This window comes from Stegostoma tigrinum, chromosome 31 (assembly GCF_030684315.1).
Source record: "Stegostoma tigrinum isolate sSteTig4 chromosome 31, sSteTig4.hap1, whole genome shotgun sequence".
NCBI lineage: Eukaryota > Metazoa > Chordata > Chondrichthyes > Orectolobiformes > Stegostomatidae > Stegostoma > Stegostoma tigrinum.
The window spans coordinates 33,057,841-33,076,306 of record NC_081384.1 but is presented as its reverse complement, the minus strand read 5'-3'; the positions used below and the strand labels follow the sequence as shown (position 1 = coordinate 33,076,306).

General features: G+C 44.2%; 1 protein-coding gene across 1 annotated transcript in view; it reads right to left on the bottom strand.

Annotated features, from left to right (window-relative positions):
- myo1d (myosin 1D) overlaps window positions 1-18,466 on the bottom strand; it is a 486,267-nt gene that overhangs the window by 344,609 nt on the left and 123,192 nt on the right. The window contains exon 11 of the mRNA XM_048560821.2: window positions 18,166-18,336. Coding sequence (XP_048416778.1) covers window positions 18,166-18,336 — 171 coding nt within the window. The remainder of the gene's footprint in view (window positions 1-18,165; window positions 18,337-18,466) is intronic.

Below are 18,466 nucleotides of genomic sequence, written 5' to 3'. Positions count from 1 at the left end.
CGTGGGGAACCTTATCGAACGCCTTGCTGAAATCCATATACACCACATCAACCAGTTTACTCTCATTCTGTCATAAACATATTCCTCATGTCATACCTTAATCAGAGTAAATAGCCCTTATTTAAAATGTAAGGAAACCATAGTAGTTAACTAGCAGCATCATCAACCTGTGCATCCTCCATGATAACATCTTTTCCAACCACAGCCCACTCGCCGACCGTTTAATATTCTTCTCTTATACAATACAAATGTTTGTTTTTTCTCCTAATTTTCTTGTGACTGTCCTGATAAGTGAAAGTCAGTCAGTCTTTGGCAAAGTAGGTCTTTTTTTCAGCAATACATAATCTTTCTTATGTTTACTTTGGCTATTTGTGTACCATGTCTAGTTGAACATTATTAGGGCTGCCAAAGAAACAAGGCAATTAAAACTGGACTGGGAGCTGTAAATATAGTAAATAAACCTGATACCCACAGCAGTCAGGTTGGATACTGGCTGGTCCGGCTGGTTGACAGTTCTGTTGGTTAATTAGTGTCCACACAGAGCACCATTAATCTGTCCAGCGACTAACAGGAGTGGTTATGTAGAGAACGAAGGGGTTATTGCAGCTTAAGCTGCTCTGGTCTATTTTTCCACTAGCCTGATTGATTGTAACTATGTGATAGCCTGTACTTTCCACAAGATAATGGTGGGGCCAGGAGTGATTCAGACCGGATAAGACTGAGGAAGTTTCAAAGCCAGTGTTGTATCTGTCCTTTTGGCACTATTTTGCTGTACCAAGTCTTGGAGGAGATCAGCAGCTTCAGACACTTCAATTGAGGGACAGAGGTACAGGAATGTTGCTAGAGAGAACTAGAAGTTTGTATCTTTCACTTTAATGTTTGTATTAGAGTTTTGACTTCAATTGTCTTGGACATTTGTCACATAACAACGTCAAACATGGGCAAGGAAACCTCATGCTGGATTACCACCTCAACTGACTAATCAATCCTTCTTCATATTGAGTGCCAATTGGTAAAAGCACTGAGGGTGGCAAGGACACAGAATGCTCTTGGGCTGGGGAGCTTTCATGTTAGAGTAGCTCAGTAGCACCAATATTGACTGAGCAGGTTGAATCCTGAGGACACAGCTGGTAGACTAGGTCTGTAGATGTGGTGACAAATGAAACAAGACAGAAAAACATTTTACCTCATTCTCACCAAGCTGCATGCTGTAGATTCATCTATCCAAGATAGTAATAATAGGAGTGACCACTGTATTGTCCTTGTGGGCACCACAAGCAAGCCACACTTAAGAGTACTCTCCATTTATTCATGTGTCACTATCACTATTATAAATGAGGAAGACGTCAAACAGATCTAGCAAAACACAACTAGATATCCATGAGATGTTGTGGGCCATCATCAGCACTGGAATTAAATTCAACCAGAACCTTGAACTTGATGGTGGGGTACACCTTTCACTATACTATTACAAACTATTCAGGAGGTCAAGCCTTGTTCAATAAAGAGTACAGGAGGGCATGACAAAGGCAGCATCAGGCATACCAAAAAAATTGGACGTCACAATGGAGCAGCAACGTAGGACTGCTTGCAAGCCAAACAGAAGAAATAGCATGCAACACACAAACTAAGCAATCCCACAACAAATGGATAATATCAAAGCTTAGCAGTCCAGTCATATCTAGTCACAAATAAAAAACAGAACAAACTCAAGATGTCCAATTACCAAACCCCTCAATCATCAACAGTGAAGGTGTTGTTGATAGCACTATCAAGCAGCACTTACACAGCAATAACCTATTTACTGATGCAGTCTGGGCTCGTCAAGGGTTACACAGCTCCTGATTGCAATACAATCTTGGTTCATACGTGGAAGGAAGCATTTTAAATCCAGAGCTTGGGGGTGGCTAATTTTGTTACCAAGATAGAATTTGAATGAATTTATCAAACGGTTCGTTATAAAACTGGTCAGTGCAAATTAGCATGAAAATTCTTCAGTGGTTGGAGTTCTACCTAGCACAAAAGGATGGTGGTCGTGGTTGTTGGAAGCCAGTTATCTCAATCCCAGTACATACAACATAACTTCCTCAATATAGGTATTATCAACTTGTTTACTGATGTTATGATACTTCTGGAGCAGGTGGGACCTGAATCTGATCACCCTGGCCCAGAAACAGGTCCATCACCACTACATTACAAAAGCTCTAAGAGGTAAATCAGGCATCAGATCTTCACCATGATTCTAGCAAGTCATGCTGATATTTCTGTCTGGGCCCTTGTAAAAATGAACGTTAAAGCCACTACACTACATAAATGGGACATGGGATGCTGCCTTGGGCCTAGCAATTTTCAGTTGCTTCAAAAGACCTTCATCTCCGGTATGAATGCATAAGTAGAGACCTTGGCTGATGACTGCACAATGTTTATCATTTGTGACTATATCTATACTATAGTTGGCTACATCCATACACAAGATTTGAAAGATATGAAAACCTGCCCATTTAAGTAGCAATTAGTGCCACAGAAATACCAGGCAATGACTACCTCCTTTTGATATTCAATGGCATTACCATTACTGAATTTACCGAATTCCAACATCCTGGACTTTACTATTAATCATAAAGTGAAACTGACCAACCATACAAGTATGATGGTAACGAGAACTGATCACAGGCTAGGGCCTCTGCAGCAAGTACGTGACTGTCTAAAGTCTGTCCTCCAAGGCACATATCACGAATGTGATGGAATACTCAACTTTCTTGGATGAGTGCAGCTTTAACACCACAAAAAAAAACAAACTGGATACCATTCAAGATGAAGCAATCTATCCACCAGCTTCAATACAGTACAAGCACCATGTGCATATACAAGACTCACTACAGCAACCCATCACACCTCCTTCAACAGCACCTTAAAAACTGCAATTTCAGCCCATCTTGAAGGATAAGAGCAGAAGATACATGAGAATATCATCTGCAAGTCCTTTGCCAATCTATCCTGACTTGGAAACATATCACCGTTCCTTCATTGCCACTGCGTACAAGTCTCGGAGCTCCCTTTCTGACAGGACTGTTATGTCCCTACATTACATAGACTGCAGCAGTTCAATCACCTTCTCAACAGCAATTATGGATGGCCGATAAAATACCAGCCTACCACTGTGCACATCCTATGAACTAATTTTAAAAAGTGCAGCTAATTAGTATCTTCCTTAGAATTCGCCACTACATCTGCATCCGCAATTCCTTCTAGGCATGCCCACCTTGAAGTTCCATTCCCCCCTCTGACAGGATTCTGTTCCAATCTCTCTTCTTGCCCACCGACATTAATTTCACCGTCACTCCTAGTATTTGACCAGGTATTTGCTAAAACTCATTTCCACAGCAATTTCTCATTCCTCAGTGACTGCCTCCAGCTCAGACTCACCCCATGTGGATTCCAAATGAAGTTTTATCCCTCATATTTTGAATCCTCCCAGGATCACAGATCTCTCCGTGATGTTCAACGCTCTATGGACAGCTGTTCTCTCCACATTCTGAGATCTACACTCAGTGCCATGTGGGGTCACATGCACACACTCAACCCCTCTCTCCAACAGCGTCACAATGTGCTGGCTCAGGGTTGCACCACTCCAACGTTCCACATCCTCTGGCTCATTCGTTGGGTGAACAAGAAACTTTTTCTTTTCCTTTCAGGTGTCAAGACCCAAAAGATGCAACAACTTAAAGATATCCACGGCCCTCTGGAGCCTTCCTCTCCTTCCTTTCCCTCTGACTCCATCCCCTGACTCCATCCTCTCTCCCAACCCCACCTCCTATCAGATATTCATCATCAGCTTCCACTCGCTGATGCTGAGTACAGAACATTCAGCAAAGGCCTCAACCTTATTCCTATGTTCCCGCCTGAACGAATTTCGGGCACGACATGACATCAAACTCTTTTTCTGCTGCCTTTGCCTTCTTGCTCATTTCTTTGGACAGGAGTCCACCTTGTATCCCACAGACCTCTTCACCAGCTCTAATACTCTCCCTCCATCTGGACCCCTCCCTCCAGCCTTTTACTTGCACTCAATCTGTTCACTGAGAACTGTCGATGTGATATTGGTCACCACAATTTCTCTGCACCCCCCCCACCCCCCACCCCTCTCAAAATCCAACCCATCTCCCTCTGAACTGACTGCACTCCATGCACTTAGATCCAACCCTGACTTTGTTAATTATCCTGCCAATAACAGTGGCGCTGTTGTAGTCTGGTGTACTGACCTCTACATTGCAGATCATCTCAGGCATCTCAGATACCTCATCCTATCTTCCCCGGGCCATGGCTCATCAGACCATTGTATTTACAAAGGTAATAAAAACCAAAAGAACTGCGGATGCTGTAAAACAGGAACAAAAACAAAAAGTTGCTGGAAAAGCTCAGAAGGTCTGGTGGCATCCGTGAAGAAACAAAAAATCAGTTAACTGGGCAGTTCCGAGGAAGGGTCACCAGACCCGAAAAGTTAACTGTCTTTTTCTTCACAGATGCTACCAGATCTGCTGAGCTTTTCCAGCAAATTTGTTTTTGTATCTACTACCGAAACTGATCTCATTTCATCTGGGGCACCGCCTCCCAACCACTGCTTCCAAGCTGATTGTGCGGGGCTGGGGGACAGCTTGCTTCTACCTCCTTCCAAGAAAAAAGTTGAGGAAGGGTCACCAGACCTGAAGTGTTAACTCTGATTTTTTTTCCTTCAGATGCTGCCAGACCTGCTGAGCTTTTCCACGAACTTCTGTTTTTATTCTCCAGAATTGTAATTCAGCTGCAAAACCGAATTAATGAAGAATATTGTGCATCCCGATTAGGTATTTGAAGCACCTGATATTTAACTGGGCACAATGCTGTTCAGAACTGCTTTGTTATTTTCTGGAGCCTGTAATCAAGGTTCTCAACAAACAAATAGATTGCCGAGCCTTTGGCATTGATCTTTAACTCGTCATTGTCTACAGGAATAGTGCCAGACGACTGGAGGATAGCAAATGTGGTTCCCCTGTTCAAGAAGGGGAGTATAGAAAACCCTGGTAATTATATGACTCTCTTAAGGGGGGGAGTAACTATGACTCTCTTGTGAGATTGCATAGTTACCCACTATGACGTTTTGACATATTTTTGGCACATAGTGCGTGTCGTGCCTCCCCATTAGCCCCGCCGGCAAGCCCAGCAGTCCTAGCTGCTGGGTGACCAAACAACCAGAAAAAGTACGAGATGGCCGTGGTCTATACAGACCAATCCTCAAAAAACCAGTATGATTTTTCCAGTGTCTCTGGAGCAGTCCGGCTGGGGAGCGTCCCGGATAAACAACACCCCACCCCCAGCCTCATCCACAACCACGAGCTGTGATAAGTCATTAGGTTGTACATGTTTAAAACCCGCAACGAGGTCCATCTCGGTCCAGACCGAGACAGTGACCTTGAGACGTTACCTCCTGCCTTACATGGAGCTGAGACCGGTTACCCCTCCCAGGGGGCCGGCTCACCCTGTAACAGATGACATAGATAACATTATAGAAGGCACTGTAAGGGCTGCCCACCCTACGGTTGAGATAAGCATAATCACCCAAACCTTCTACAACAAAAGTTAGAGACACGAAGCAGGGTGCAAACAAAAATACGATAAATGAGACTGGCGATGAAACAGCTAATGCAACTGCCTTCATGGAAGGAGTCGTTATCGAGCCAGTATGTGACAGAACGTCCGTCGTCTCGGAGGTAACCATCCACTATCCCGATGGGCTATTCTGCAAGGACTGCGACACCCTCTTCCCCACGGTGAGCCTGTTCAAGATCCATATAACTAAAGTGCACGGAATGAAGAACATCCGAACAAAATGTTCACGCTGCGATAAGGCAGGGGAATACCATTCAATAGCCTGCCATTAGCCTAAATGCAAAGGAATGAAACAACCCCCAACTGGGGTCTTTGCATGCAGCGCGTGTGATCAACGGTTTTCAACACAGTCAGGCCTTGGTCAACACGAGAGGCACAGGCACCCGGTTCTACGGAACGAGAAACGCCTCAAACCGGCACCCAAAGTCAAGGGCAAACCTGGGAGAAGCGACCGCGTATGGTCACAGGTGGAGGTGGCACTCCTGAGGGAACTGGAGGCAAGATTTGCAGGATGCAAATTTATAAACAAATCCATCGCAAGCATCCTGAAAACCAAAACACCAAAGCAAATCTCAGACAAGCGCAGGCTCCTGGCAAACACCCCGACGGAGGTCCAGACCACCTGCGAGCCAACGATAGACTCGCACGATTCTGAGGCAGTGTGTGTCCAGGAGAATTCCGATGATCAAGCCCAACGCCAAAGAGCCAGCCGAAAAACACCGGCTTCGATCCCTAAACATCGGGTCGTAGGTGACACAAGCTGAGGAGCTCTTGAGCGCAAGGAAGGACCCGGACACGCTTGCCCTCGGAATCGGACTAGTGGAAAGCATTACCGACCTACTAATGAATAGTAGGAAAAGACAGGACAAAAACAAGAGGCCTCAAAAAGATCGGGCCAAGAAAGACAAAAAGCCCGGTAGCAATACCGGAGCCAAAAAACGGTGGGCAGTAGGTAAAGCACTGTTTAGAGCAACACAGCGGCTTTACAAAACCAACAAGCGTCAGCTAGCTTGCGAGATCATGGGGGCGCCGACCTCATCCGCTTGTCCTCTCTCAAAAGAGGAATTGGAGACATGTTTCCGTGAGAAACTGTCTGCACCAAACAAGAAATCGAACATCAATAAGTATGCCCAATACACAGGCAAAGTCGATGATGGGTTCTTGATGAAACCCATAGAGGTAGAGGAGGTTGAAGCGGCCATCAAGGGGATAGACGAGAACAGTGCCGCTGGACCAGATGGCCTAAAACTGCAGGACATAAGAACACTCCATGAGCAGGAGGAAACTCGTCTACCCCGCCTCTTCTCCTTGTGGCTAAAGTCAAGCACGATCCCCAATTCACTAAAAAAAAAGAGAGTCGAACGGTCCTGATTCCTAAGTGCGAGGATAAGGAATGCTTGAAAAGCATTGATAACTGGCGACCAATAACCATCGGTCCAATGCTGCTCCGGCTGTTCATGAAAATAATGGCAAAACGCCTGAGTGAAACAGTCAAAATAAACCCCAGGCAAAAAGGGTTTCTAGCAGCCACTCCTGGATGCAATGAAAATATCATCAAGGGAGGAAATACAATCGTAAGGACCTCGCAGTTGTCTTTGTCGATCTAGCGAAAGCGTTCGACTCGGTTGGGCACAAATTATTGATCAAATCTCTGCAAAGAATGCAACTACCCAAAGCCTTTGTAAGTCTCATTGAAGACCTATACACTGGCAACACGACAGTGGTGGAAGGGAACGGTAACTCTACCACCCCAATAACCATTGAGAGGGGCGTAAAGCAGGGCGACCCACTCTCACCAATACTATTTAACATTGCTTTGGATCCATTGGTGTGCTCTCTGGAGAGGGCCAACACAGGGGTCTCCATGCCCCTGGGCAGCAGAAGAGTCAACTGCTCGACTTTGGCCTTTGCAGATGACATCGCCCTTCTAAGCGACTCACACACTGGTATGGCTAGGAACCTGAAGCTACTCCAGGCATACTGTGACCATACAGGCCTCAGTATAAACACAGCGAAGACGAATGGATTCCACTTCACTTTTAAAAGGAAAACCTTCCTGTACAATCACTTCGCAAACTGGAAGCTGAAGGACGAATCCATAGCCTACATACCACCAGATGACACAGAGAAATACCTGGGTGCCCGCATCGACCCATGGGCAGGTGTGGCAGAAGGGGAGTGGAAGGAGAAGCTGAAGTCCTGGGTTAAAGGAATTCAGGCAGCACCTCTCCGACCACGACAACGGCTGGAAATCCCAAAAGTACATGTCATCCCCAGATTGTACTTCCATCTGATCCTGACAGAAGCATCACAGACTACCCTCATAAAGCTGGACCAAATAATCCGCAACGCCAAAGAATTCCTACACCTACCACCTCATACCGCAGACGGAATGCTATATGCCAGCAACAAGAACAGCAGTCTAGGCGTCCCAAAACTGGAGGTACAAATCCCATCCGCGATTGTTCGCAAACGCGAGGCACTAGACATGTCAAGTGATGTGGTCATTCGGGCCTCCTTTCAATATAAAGGAGAGAGCAACACAGAGACCGTTGCGGGACTCCGCGAGCTCAAGGTCCTCAGGGAAATTGAAAATTTCCAACCCAGTAGCCGCAGCAGCAGCGAAGGGAAAATCGACCTGATGACCACCATCCAAGACATGATGCCGGCACTCCAGAAGGCAAACGCGGGACGATAAAAACCATCCAATATGTATGCAGGCTGGAGGGAGTGGGAATTCAAAAAATGGCAAAAACTGGAATGTCAAAGGGCAGGCATCCAGTACTTTAGAGACAACAAGATCTCTAATTCTTGGACGAAGGCCGGAGTACAACAAAAATCCTCTAGATTTATTAACAGCGTGCTCTTGCGGTGTAATCTATACCCGACAAGAAACACATTATCTAGAGGTGGGCCTAACCGAAACAAACTATGCCGAAGGTGTGAGATGGCAAACGAAACCGTATCACACATCTCAGGATGCTGCCCATTTGTTAAAAATGCACGGATCAAACGCCATAACAGGATCGCTGACCAGTTGCAGAAACATGTCAGTAACTATGGCTGGACATCGTACGTGGAGTCCAGACTGCTTGACAAAAACGGCTCCCTACGGAAACCCGATCTCATATTTATAAAAGACCAGAAGATCGTGGTCATAGATGTCACAGTGAATGACAGTAAAGCACTGGAAACAGCACGGCGAGAGAAAGAGGAAAAGTATAAACACCTAAATGCCGAGGTCACGGAATTGACGGGAGGCGCGGTGCCCAGATACTTTGGCTTCGTGATGGGCGCACGAGGCAAATGGCCGGATATGAATAACCGCCTCATGAAATTTCTCGGCATCGAGAGATACGACACGTTCGTCCAAAAGTCATCAAGACCCACTCTGTCACTGACACTCGAACTCTTACAACTCTTCAGTGACAAGTGAGCAAAAACCGCAAACGGTGAGGTAAGACCCTCCACTGAGACACAATCCCTACAAATTTGCCAGTAACATCAGTAGGGCCCCGCTGATAATGACGATAACAACCAGCCTCATATAACACCAGTATCACCTGGTCCCTGGTCTGTGGTGATGCTAGAGAGTACACAAACATCGACGAGCGATGTAAAGACTCGGAAAAGGCACTCCCCGGAGTGTTCCAAAATAGACCAGTGAGCCTTACCTCAGTTGTTGGTAAAGTGTTAGAAAAGGTTATAAGGGATAGGATTTATAGTCATCCAGAAAAGAATAAATTGATTAGGGATAGTCAGCACGGTTTTGTGAAGGGAAGGTCGTGCCTCACGAACCTTATCTAGTTCTTTGAGAAAGTAACCAAACAGGTAGATGAGAGTAAACCGGTTGATGTGGTGTATATGGATTTCAGTAAGGCGTTCGATAAGATTCCCCACAATAGGCTATTGTACAAAATGCAGAGGAATGGAATTGTGGGAGATATAGCAGTTTGGATCGGAAATTGGCTTGCTGAAATACAACAGAGGGTGGTAGTTGATGGGAAATGTTCATCCTGGAGACCAGTTACTAGTGGTGTACCGCAAGGGTCGGTGTTGGGTCCACTGCTGTTTGTCATTTTTATAAATGACCTAGATGAGGGCGTAGAAGGATGGGTTAGTAAATTTGCAGACGACACTAAGGTCGATGGAGTTGTGGATAGTGACGAAAGATGCTGTAGGTTGCAGAGAGACATAGATAAGCTGCAGAGCTGGGCTGAGAGGTGGCAAATGGAGTTTAATGCAGACAAGTGTGAGGTAATGCACTTTGGTAGGAGTAACCGGAAGGCAAAGTACTGGGCTAATGGTAAGATTCTTAGCAGTGTAGATGAGCAGAGAGATCTTGGTGTCCATGTACACAGATCCTTGAAAGTTGCCACCCAGGTTGACAGGGCTGTTAAGAAGGCATACAGTGTTTTAGCTTTTATTAATAGAAGGATCGAGTTCCGGGACCAAGAGGTTATGGTGAAGCTGTACAAAACTCTGGTGCGGCCGCACTTGGAGTATTGTGTACAGTTCTGGTCACTGCATTATAAGAAGGATGTGGAAGCTTTGGAAAGGGTGCAGAGGAGATTTACTAGGATGCTGCCTGGTATGGAGGGAAGGTCTTACGCGGAAAGGCTGAGGGACTTGAGGCTGTTTTCATTAGAGAGAAGAAGGTTGAGAGGTGACTTAATTGAAACATATAAAATAATCAGAGGGTTAGATAGGGAGAGCCTTTTTCCTAGGATGGTGACAGCGAGCATGAGGGGGCATAGCTTTAAATTGAGGGGTGAAAGATATAGATCAGATGTCAGAGGTAGTTTCTTTACTCAGAGAGTAGTAAGGGAATGGAACGCTTTGCCTGCAACGGTAGTAGATTTGCCAACTTTAGGTACATTTAAGTCGTCATTGGATAAGCATAAGGAGTAGTGTAGGTTAGATGGGCTTAAGATCGGTATGACAGGTCAGCACAACATCGGGGGCCAAAGGGCCTGTACTGTGCAGTAATGTTCTATGTTGTATGTAACAAAGGATGAAATGGGCTTGGACAGCCCTCTACAGGTAATGAAAGCTATTTCAGGTTATAGGAAGCAGAAACAAGTATTTCAGCTCATCATTCACTTCCTGAACAATATTTCTGTTGCACAATTCATTAATTGTAAGTTGGCAAACAGTCACTCACGTTGCGTAATCCCCTGAATGATTAGTATTGTCATTTCACAATATCACTCAGCCAGTGAGCAACTGGAAATGATATAACTTTCTTCCACCTTCTGGGAAATACACAATGTCTCGAAAAGCTGATGAATACTGAACCTGATGTCAACAGTTGATACTTCAAGTTAGCACCATGAATAGAAACCCTCAAGAAAATGACATAATTAAAGGGGGTGTGGTTGTTTAGCACATTCAAACATGGCTTTTAATTGATGGTTCACTTTTGCAGGTTTAAGATGTCTGATCTTTCATTAAATGCCAACTATATTTTGTATTAGTTACTGATTCTGTCTTAGATTGATCATGGAGAAGCCTCTTTAAAAATTTAAGCTATCATTGAATTTTCTATTATTCCCCATTATCACATTTTTCTTTCACATATGCATCACTCCGTCCACATATTACATCATCAAGCCATAGGTTCCCACACTTCTTTCAAAAACTTTCCCATAATTTCAGAGATCCAAAACAATAACATAGACAAATTTGTCCATTGAATTGTCTTTTTAATGCTTTTATAAAACTTATGTAGAAGGTCAAAACCTTATATTAAAGCACAGATATAGAGTTGATACTTTTGTCCAAAGCAGCCAACCCTTTGGACCGTGTATGCAGGACATGAACTATCACAAACTACCAATTACAGCTTCACTTCAGGTTTTAGTTTGTAATATTCTATCATATTATGGTTACACATCTCTAAAGGCTATTTTATAACAAGACTATTATTTAGATCAAAAACAGAAATTGTTGGAAAATCTCAGCAGGTCTGACAGCATCTGTGGAGAGATATCAGAGTTAATGTATCAGGTTCAGTGATACTTCTACAGAACTGATAGTAGCTAGTTGGTGAGGGTTTAAACTAATGTGACAGAGGGATGGGAACCAAATGAGGTGGTTAGTGGACAGTAAGGAGGTAGTAACTAAAGCTTGTAAGGAACTCAATAATGAGGTCAGTGTGGATAAGGGGAAGAGTAGGCAGAGAGCAGATAATGAATGCAAAGGGACAGGTGATCAGAGGTGCATTTGTTTTAATGCGAGAAGTGTAGTCGGTAGGGCAGATGAACTTAGGGCTTGGATTAGTAACTGGGAGTATGAATGATGTTATTGCTGTTACTGAGACTTGGTTGAGGAAAGGGCAAGATTGGCAACTAAATATCCCTGGATATAGATGTTTCAGCAGGGCAGGGAGGGAGGTAAAGGGGTGGAGGAGTTGCCTTACTGGTCAAAGAGGATATCACAGCTGTGCTGAAGGAGGACATTGTGGAGAACTCGAGCAGTGAGGCAATATGGGCAGAGCTCAGACATAGGAAGGGTGCGGTAACAATGTTGGGGCTGCACTACAGGCCTCCCAACAGAGAGCAAGAGATAGAGGCACAAATATGTAGACAGATTATGGAAAGATGTAGGAGCAAAGTAGTGGTGATGGGAGACTTTCATTTTTCCAACATTGACTGGGATTCACTTGGTTTTAGAGCTTTAGATGGAGAAGAATTTGTAAGGAGCATCCAGCGGGGTTTTATGGAGCAGTATGTAAATAGTCCAACTCAGGAAGAGACCATACTGGACCTGGTTTTGGGGAATGAGCTTGGCCAAGTGGTTGAAGTTTCAGAAGGGGATTACTTTACAAATAGTGATCACAATTCTGTAGGTTTTCGAATACTGACGGACAAAGGCGAGAGTGGTCCTAAAGGAAGAGTGACAAACTGGGGTGGGGGGGGGGGGCCTGCGGGGAGGCCAATTATAGCAAAATTCGGCAGGAGCTGGGGAATGTGGATTGGGAGCAGCTGTTTGAGGGTGAATTCACATTTGATATGTGGGAGGCTTTTAGACAGAGTTTGATTAGAATGCAGGACAGACATGTCCCTGTGAAAATGAAGGGTAGAAATGGCAAGATTAGGAAACCATGGATGACAGGTGACATTGTGAGACTAGCAAAGAGGAAAAAGGAAGCATACATAAGGTCTAGGCAACTGAAAACAGATGAAGCTGTGGAAGAATATTGGGAAATTAGAACCAATCTGAAGCAAGGAATTAAGAGGGCTAAAAGGGGTCATGAAATATCTTTAGCAAACAGGGTTAAGGAAAATCCTAAAGCCTTTTGTTCACACAAAGGAGCGAGGGGGGTAACTAGAAAAAGGGGTGGCCCAATCAAGGGCAAAAGGAGGGAATTTATGCAAGGAGTCAGGGAAAATGAGTGAGATTCTTAATGAATACTTTGCATCAGTATTCACTGAGGAGAGGGACAATGACGGATGTTGAGGTTAGGGATAGATGTTTGATTACTCTAGGTCAAGTCAGCATGGGGGAGGGAAGTGTTGGGTATTTTAAAAGACAGGAGGGTGGACAAGTCCCCAGGTCCGGATGGGATCTATCCTAGGTTAGTGAGGGAAGCGAGAGAGAAAATAGCTGGGGCCTTAACAAATACCTTTGCAGCATCCTTGAGCATTTTGGAAGATCCAATTCAAGACAGTAAACTAAACAGTAAATGGAAAAACCCTGGGGAAAACTGATGCACAAGGAGATCTAGGTGTCCAGGTCCATTGTACCCTGAAGATGGCAACGCAGGTCAATAGAGTGGTAAAAAGGCATATGGCTTGCTTTCATTCATCTGACAGAGTATTGAGTACAAGAGTTGGCAGGTCATGTTACAGTTGTATAGGACTTTGGTTTGACCACATTTGGAACACTGCATACAGTTCTGGTGGCCACATTACCAAAAGGATGCGGACACTTTGGACAGGGTGCAGAGGAGGTTCACCAGGATGTTGCCTGGTACGGAGGGCGCTAGCTATGAAGAGAGGTTGACTAGATTAGGATTATTTACTTTAGGAAGACGGAGGTTGAGGGGGGAACCTGATTGGGGCCTACAAAATCATGAGAGGTATAGACAGGGTGAATAGCAAGATGCTTTTTCCACCCCGCCCCCCAGACCAACCCCCCAGGGACTCAAATATGACAGGGGATGATGTCAAGGCGAGAGGGGAAAAGTTTAAGGGAGATATGCGTGGGAAGTTCTTTATGCAGAGGGTGGTGGGTGTCTGGAATGCGGAGGTGGTAGAGGTGGGCACAGTAGTGCCATTTAAGATGTATCTGGACAGATACATGAATGGGCAGGGAGCAGAGGGGTACAGATCCTTGGAAAATAGGCGAGAGGTTTAGATAGAGGATCTGGATTGCCACAGGCTTGGAGGGCCGAAGGGCCTGTTCCTGTGCTGTAATTTTCTTTGTTCTTTGTAGGAAAACTGTTTGGCTTGACAGAGTCCAGAAAGCTGTAGAATTCTCAGGAGGAAAATGAGATTCTGTCCTTCCACTTGTAATAGGATTGGAAAACGGAATGTTCTACGAACCCCACAAAGAGACAGGAATAACTGGGGTCCATGCGGGTGCCCATGGTAACCCCTCTGACCTGAAAGAAGTGAGAGGAGTGTTCACAGTGAGGACAAACTCAGCCAGGTGATAAGGGATGGTTCAGGACTTTTTTTCCAGAAAGAAGCAGAGAGCCCTGAGACCATCCTGATGGGGGATGGATATGTAAAGGGATTCAATGTCCATGATAAAAAAAGGAGCAGCTAGAGCCTACAAACTCAAAATTCTGAAGCTGACGTGAAACATCAGAGGAATCATGGATGCAAGTGTGAAAAGACTGGGCAAGGGGAATAAAAAAATCAAATCAGGTTCGGAAGGGATGAGTTCCGAGGGGCAGGAGCAAGTCGAAACATTGGGTGGATTTTGAGAAGGAAATTGAAGCGAGCTGTGCAAACTTGGGAAACTGAGAGCTTGGAGGCAGTGGGGAAAGATTGAACACCAGATGAAATGAGGTTAGTGACTGTTGTGGACACAGTAGCCTGTTATTCCATGGTGGGTTCACAGTCCAAGGGGAGGTAGAGAGAGGTATCTGAGAGTTCCGCAATTTTAGGGCTTAAGGCACGTTCTCCCCTAACCTTACAGCAACCCCGCACACCATCACATGGTCTGCTATTGCACATTACCCATTGTTAACCACTAATAGTCCTCATTAGTAGCTATTCATTCTCCTACGCTAACCATAATCTATTCCTTTGTCTGTCCAACTGTTCTCCTCTCTCTCTGGGCTCTATCTTCACCTATTGTTTACTCCTTACACAGAAGGTAGGGTGGGGGAGTGGGTGAAGAAAACATTTTCCTGGCCACCATCAGTTCTGAGGAAGGGTCACTGGACCTGAAATGTTAACTCTGCTTTCTCTCCAGAGATGCTGCCAGACCTGCTGAGTCTTTCCAGAAAATTGCATTTGTTTCTGATTGGCAGCATCTACAGTTCTTTTGTTTCTTTATTAATTAGCTGAATAATTAAAATAGTCCATTGTTTAGAAGGTTTCTCAATGCACTGTTGTAGAAAACCATCCTTAGCACCCTCCAAAAATCACTCCTCTACAAGCATCTGTGTTCTTTAGGTTCAGCTTGTCTAAATGCAGATTAAGGTCACCCATGAATACTCCATTCTAATACTGACATGCTTACACACTACATGCTTCTCTAAATGCTTATAAAAGTATAGTGAAGACATTTCCCCCCACCCCCTCAACCCTACTACAAACTCTATTCCCTCACCAACATTCCACCTCCCCCTCTGGCAAATGCTGAACTTGACCGTTCAGTCCTGAGCTGTTGATTACATATTTGCACCATCACCAAAACAATGTACCTACTACATAACAAAATCAGAAATTACTCAGGTCTGGCAGCATTTGTGGAAAGAAAGCAGAGTTAACATTTCAGGCCCAGTGACCCTCCTTCATGCATATTTTCAAACAGTATATACGTGAACCATAACAAACCAGCAACATCAGTTTCACTTTAATTTATCCTGACCTGATATAAATAGATTTCAATTTCCCAAATAAATATTTATATTTAGTGCACTCCTTCTACATGACACTCACTATGCTCCAAACGCATCTCATGCGGAACCTAATGGCATCTGTGTTACTAGTCCACATCGGGTAACCTTCGAATAGGGGGTGGGGTTAGGGTTGGGGGCTGTGAGAGTGTATGTCTTATAAGGCAGTTCTTGAGGTAGACCTCACCCCCAGTGAGGGACCAAAGTCCCAGTAGGACAAGCTCACTTGGCCACCCTCTCAGCATCACTGTTGTAAGGGGAGCTTCTTATTGGCCAGATGTTTTTCCCCCTGGGTCTTTGGGGGTGGGGGGGGGGGGGGGGTACTTGATGGGTAGTCGATATTTCACAGGCCAAATCGGTAATGCTGGGTGTACAGATTCTGTTTTATGGCTTAGCAGGGTGTGGAGTAGAACTTTTGTTCGAATCTTGCCATCTTTCACTGAAAGATTCCGCTGTGGTTATTTCACACACAGATTTTTGTCTTTTTCCTTTGTGAGAAGAATTGTGGCATCTTTAATCTCATGAGTTTTACATTTGATCTATTTTGTGTTGATTTGCTATATTTCGCAATTATATACTGGGTTGTTACTATGTTGCCTCATTGCTAGTTTCTTTTTGTTGGTACCTGCAATCATGTTAATGTTCAAGTCCTAAAATGGGGTTATACTAAAGCAGTGCTTCAAAGCTGTGTTTCAAAGTTTCACCAATGCTCACTGATGCATAAAATAAAACAAAGCCTGATTTTCCTTCGTAGTACAACATATGTACTCAATATGCCTGCTCATGTGCGCGGATAGACTTCTGTATTAACTATCTTTACAAAGAAGTATAAAAAACGAACTTATGGAGTCTCTAATGAAAAAGAAAAACAAGTTGTTAATTGGACCATCAATATAATGTTGTCTGTAAACGTTTCCAGGACTTTAATGGTGACAACAGGAAGTCAGTTCTCTGCTTTTCTCCCAAGTTGGAAGAGGAGGTTCTAGTTTTAGTTAGGTTTCCATTTTATTATCAGGCAAAATGAAACACTTGTGTCTTATAGAATAACAAAGTTAATTGTGCAATTACAATACAGCTCAGTGGTTAGCACTACTACCCCACAGTACCAGGAATTTTGGGTTCAATTCCAGTCTCAAGTGACTATGTGGTGTTTGTGCATTTTCCCTGTGTCTGTGTGCGCTTCCTCACACAGTCTAAAAACGTGCAGGTTAGGTGGATTGGACCTGGGGAATGCAGGGATGGGGATGGGTGGAATGCTTTGGGTGCGGCACAGTGGCTCAGGGGTTAGCTCTGCTGCCTCACAGCACCAGGGACCCGGGTTCGATTCCACCCTCTGGCGACTATCTGTGTGGAGTTTGCACATTCTCCCTGTGTGCGCGTGGGTTTCCTCTAGGTGCTTCTGCTTCTTCCCCCCCAACACTCCAACGATGTGGTGACTAGGTGGATTGGCGTGCTAAATTGCCTGTAGTGATCAGGGATGCATAAAATAGGGGGATGGTTCTGGGTGGGATGCTCTGAGGGTCAGTGTGGATTTGTTGGGCTGAGGGGCCTGTTTCCAAACTGTAGAGATTCTATTAAAAATAAATGCAGGTTCTTTTAAAGTAATAATAATCCTACTTCTCTTGATGCACAATATTGCTTTGCCAATTAAAGAAGCTCCTTGATATATTTTCCTTGATCTGCACATCATATTACACAAAGAAGCAAAGAAAACACACACAGGTATATTGTCTTTTAGATCTACTCAGGCCACTGTCATAAATGGTTAATGTGGCATGATAATAACTAATCTAAATGGATCAGCAATTCATTTCTGGCAATAAGCAGTCAATATACTCCAAAGTCAGTCAGTGGCAATTATCACAGTATAACCATCTAACATTGTTTGTAGATGCTAAACATTCATTGGCAAAGGGAGAAGCTTTTGTTCAGATAGATAGGTTCAGAGCAAAAAGACCACAAGTGTAAATCTCAATGCAACTTTGTTAATGAGTGTCTCTTTCAATGCCCTCCACCTGCATGTACTTAGCTTAAATGATACAATTAACGAATAGTACAAATGTACAGTTCAGGTCAGACTGAATGTCACATCAAGATTACTGCCTAGTACAGGAACACACTCTACTGGCTATATAGTGAAACTGCAGCTACTGGACTGAGTCTGTCAAAGCCAATTCAGAATTGGCAGACTACCAAGGAGCTGAGTGATGGGTGTCTCAAGTTCTTTTTCCCATTCACCACCTCAGGTGGAATTCCATCCGCTAAAAGTCAGAATTCCAAATTTCTCATTCCTGTGCTTCTTAGTGAATTTGATATGCACACAACCACAATCGTTTTAATTCAACAGGCTTCAATTTGCTGATAAATGATTTCAGAAAGCCCACATCAAGCACGCCACATTCGTCAACATTCACCATTAGAATTAATTGAAGGAGAGTTACCTTCCGGCTAGAATAATGTGCATGTTTTTGTAGTTTGGTGTTCAAAGCATCCAAGAACATCTTATCAGTGACTTTCCCAACATTGACACAGGCATCGTCCAGAATTGAAATGATACCCTTGTGCTGCTGCTCCACCAAATCCACAATGATCTGATTGTTAAAATAGTCAATCTGCAGAGAGAACAAGTAGTCATTTGCCGTTCGGATATTCAATACTTGATCAATTACATCCATAATCCTTTAAGCAGAAATCAAAATTAACACAGAATACGTATAATTTATAATGTGAATAAGGCTAAGT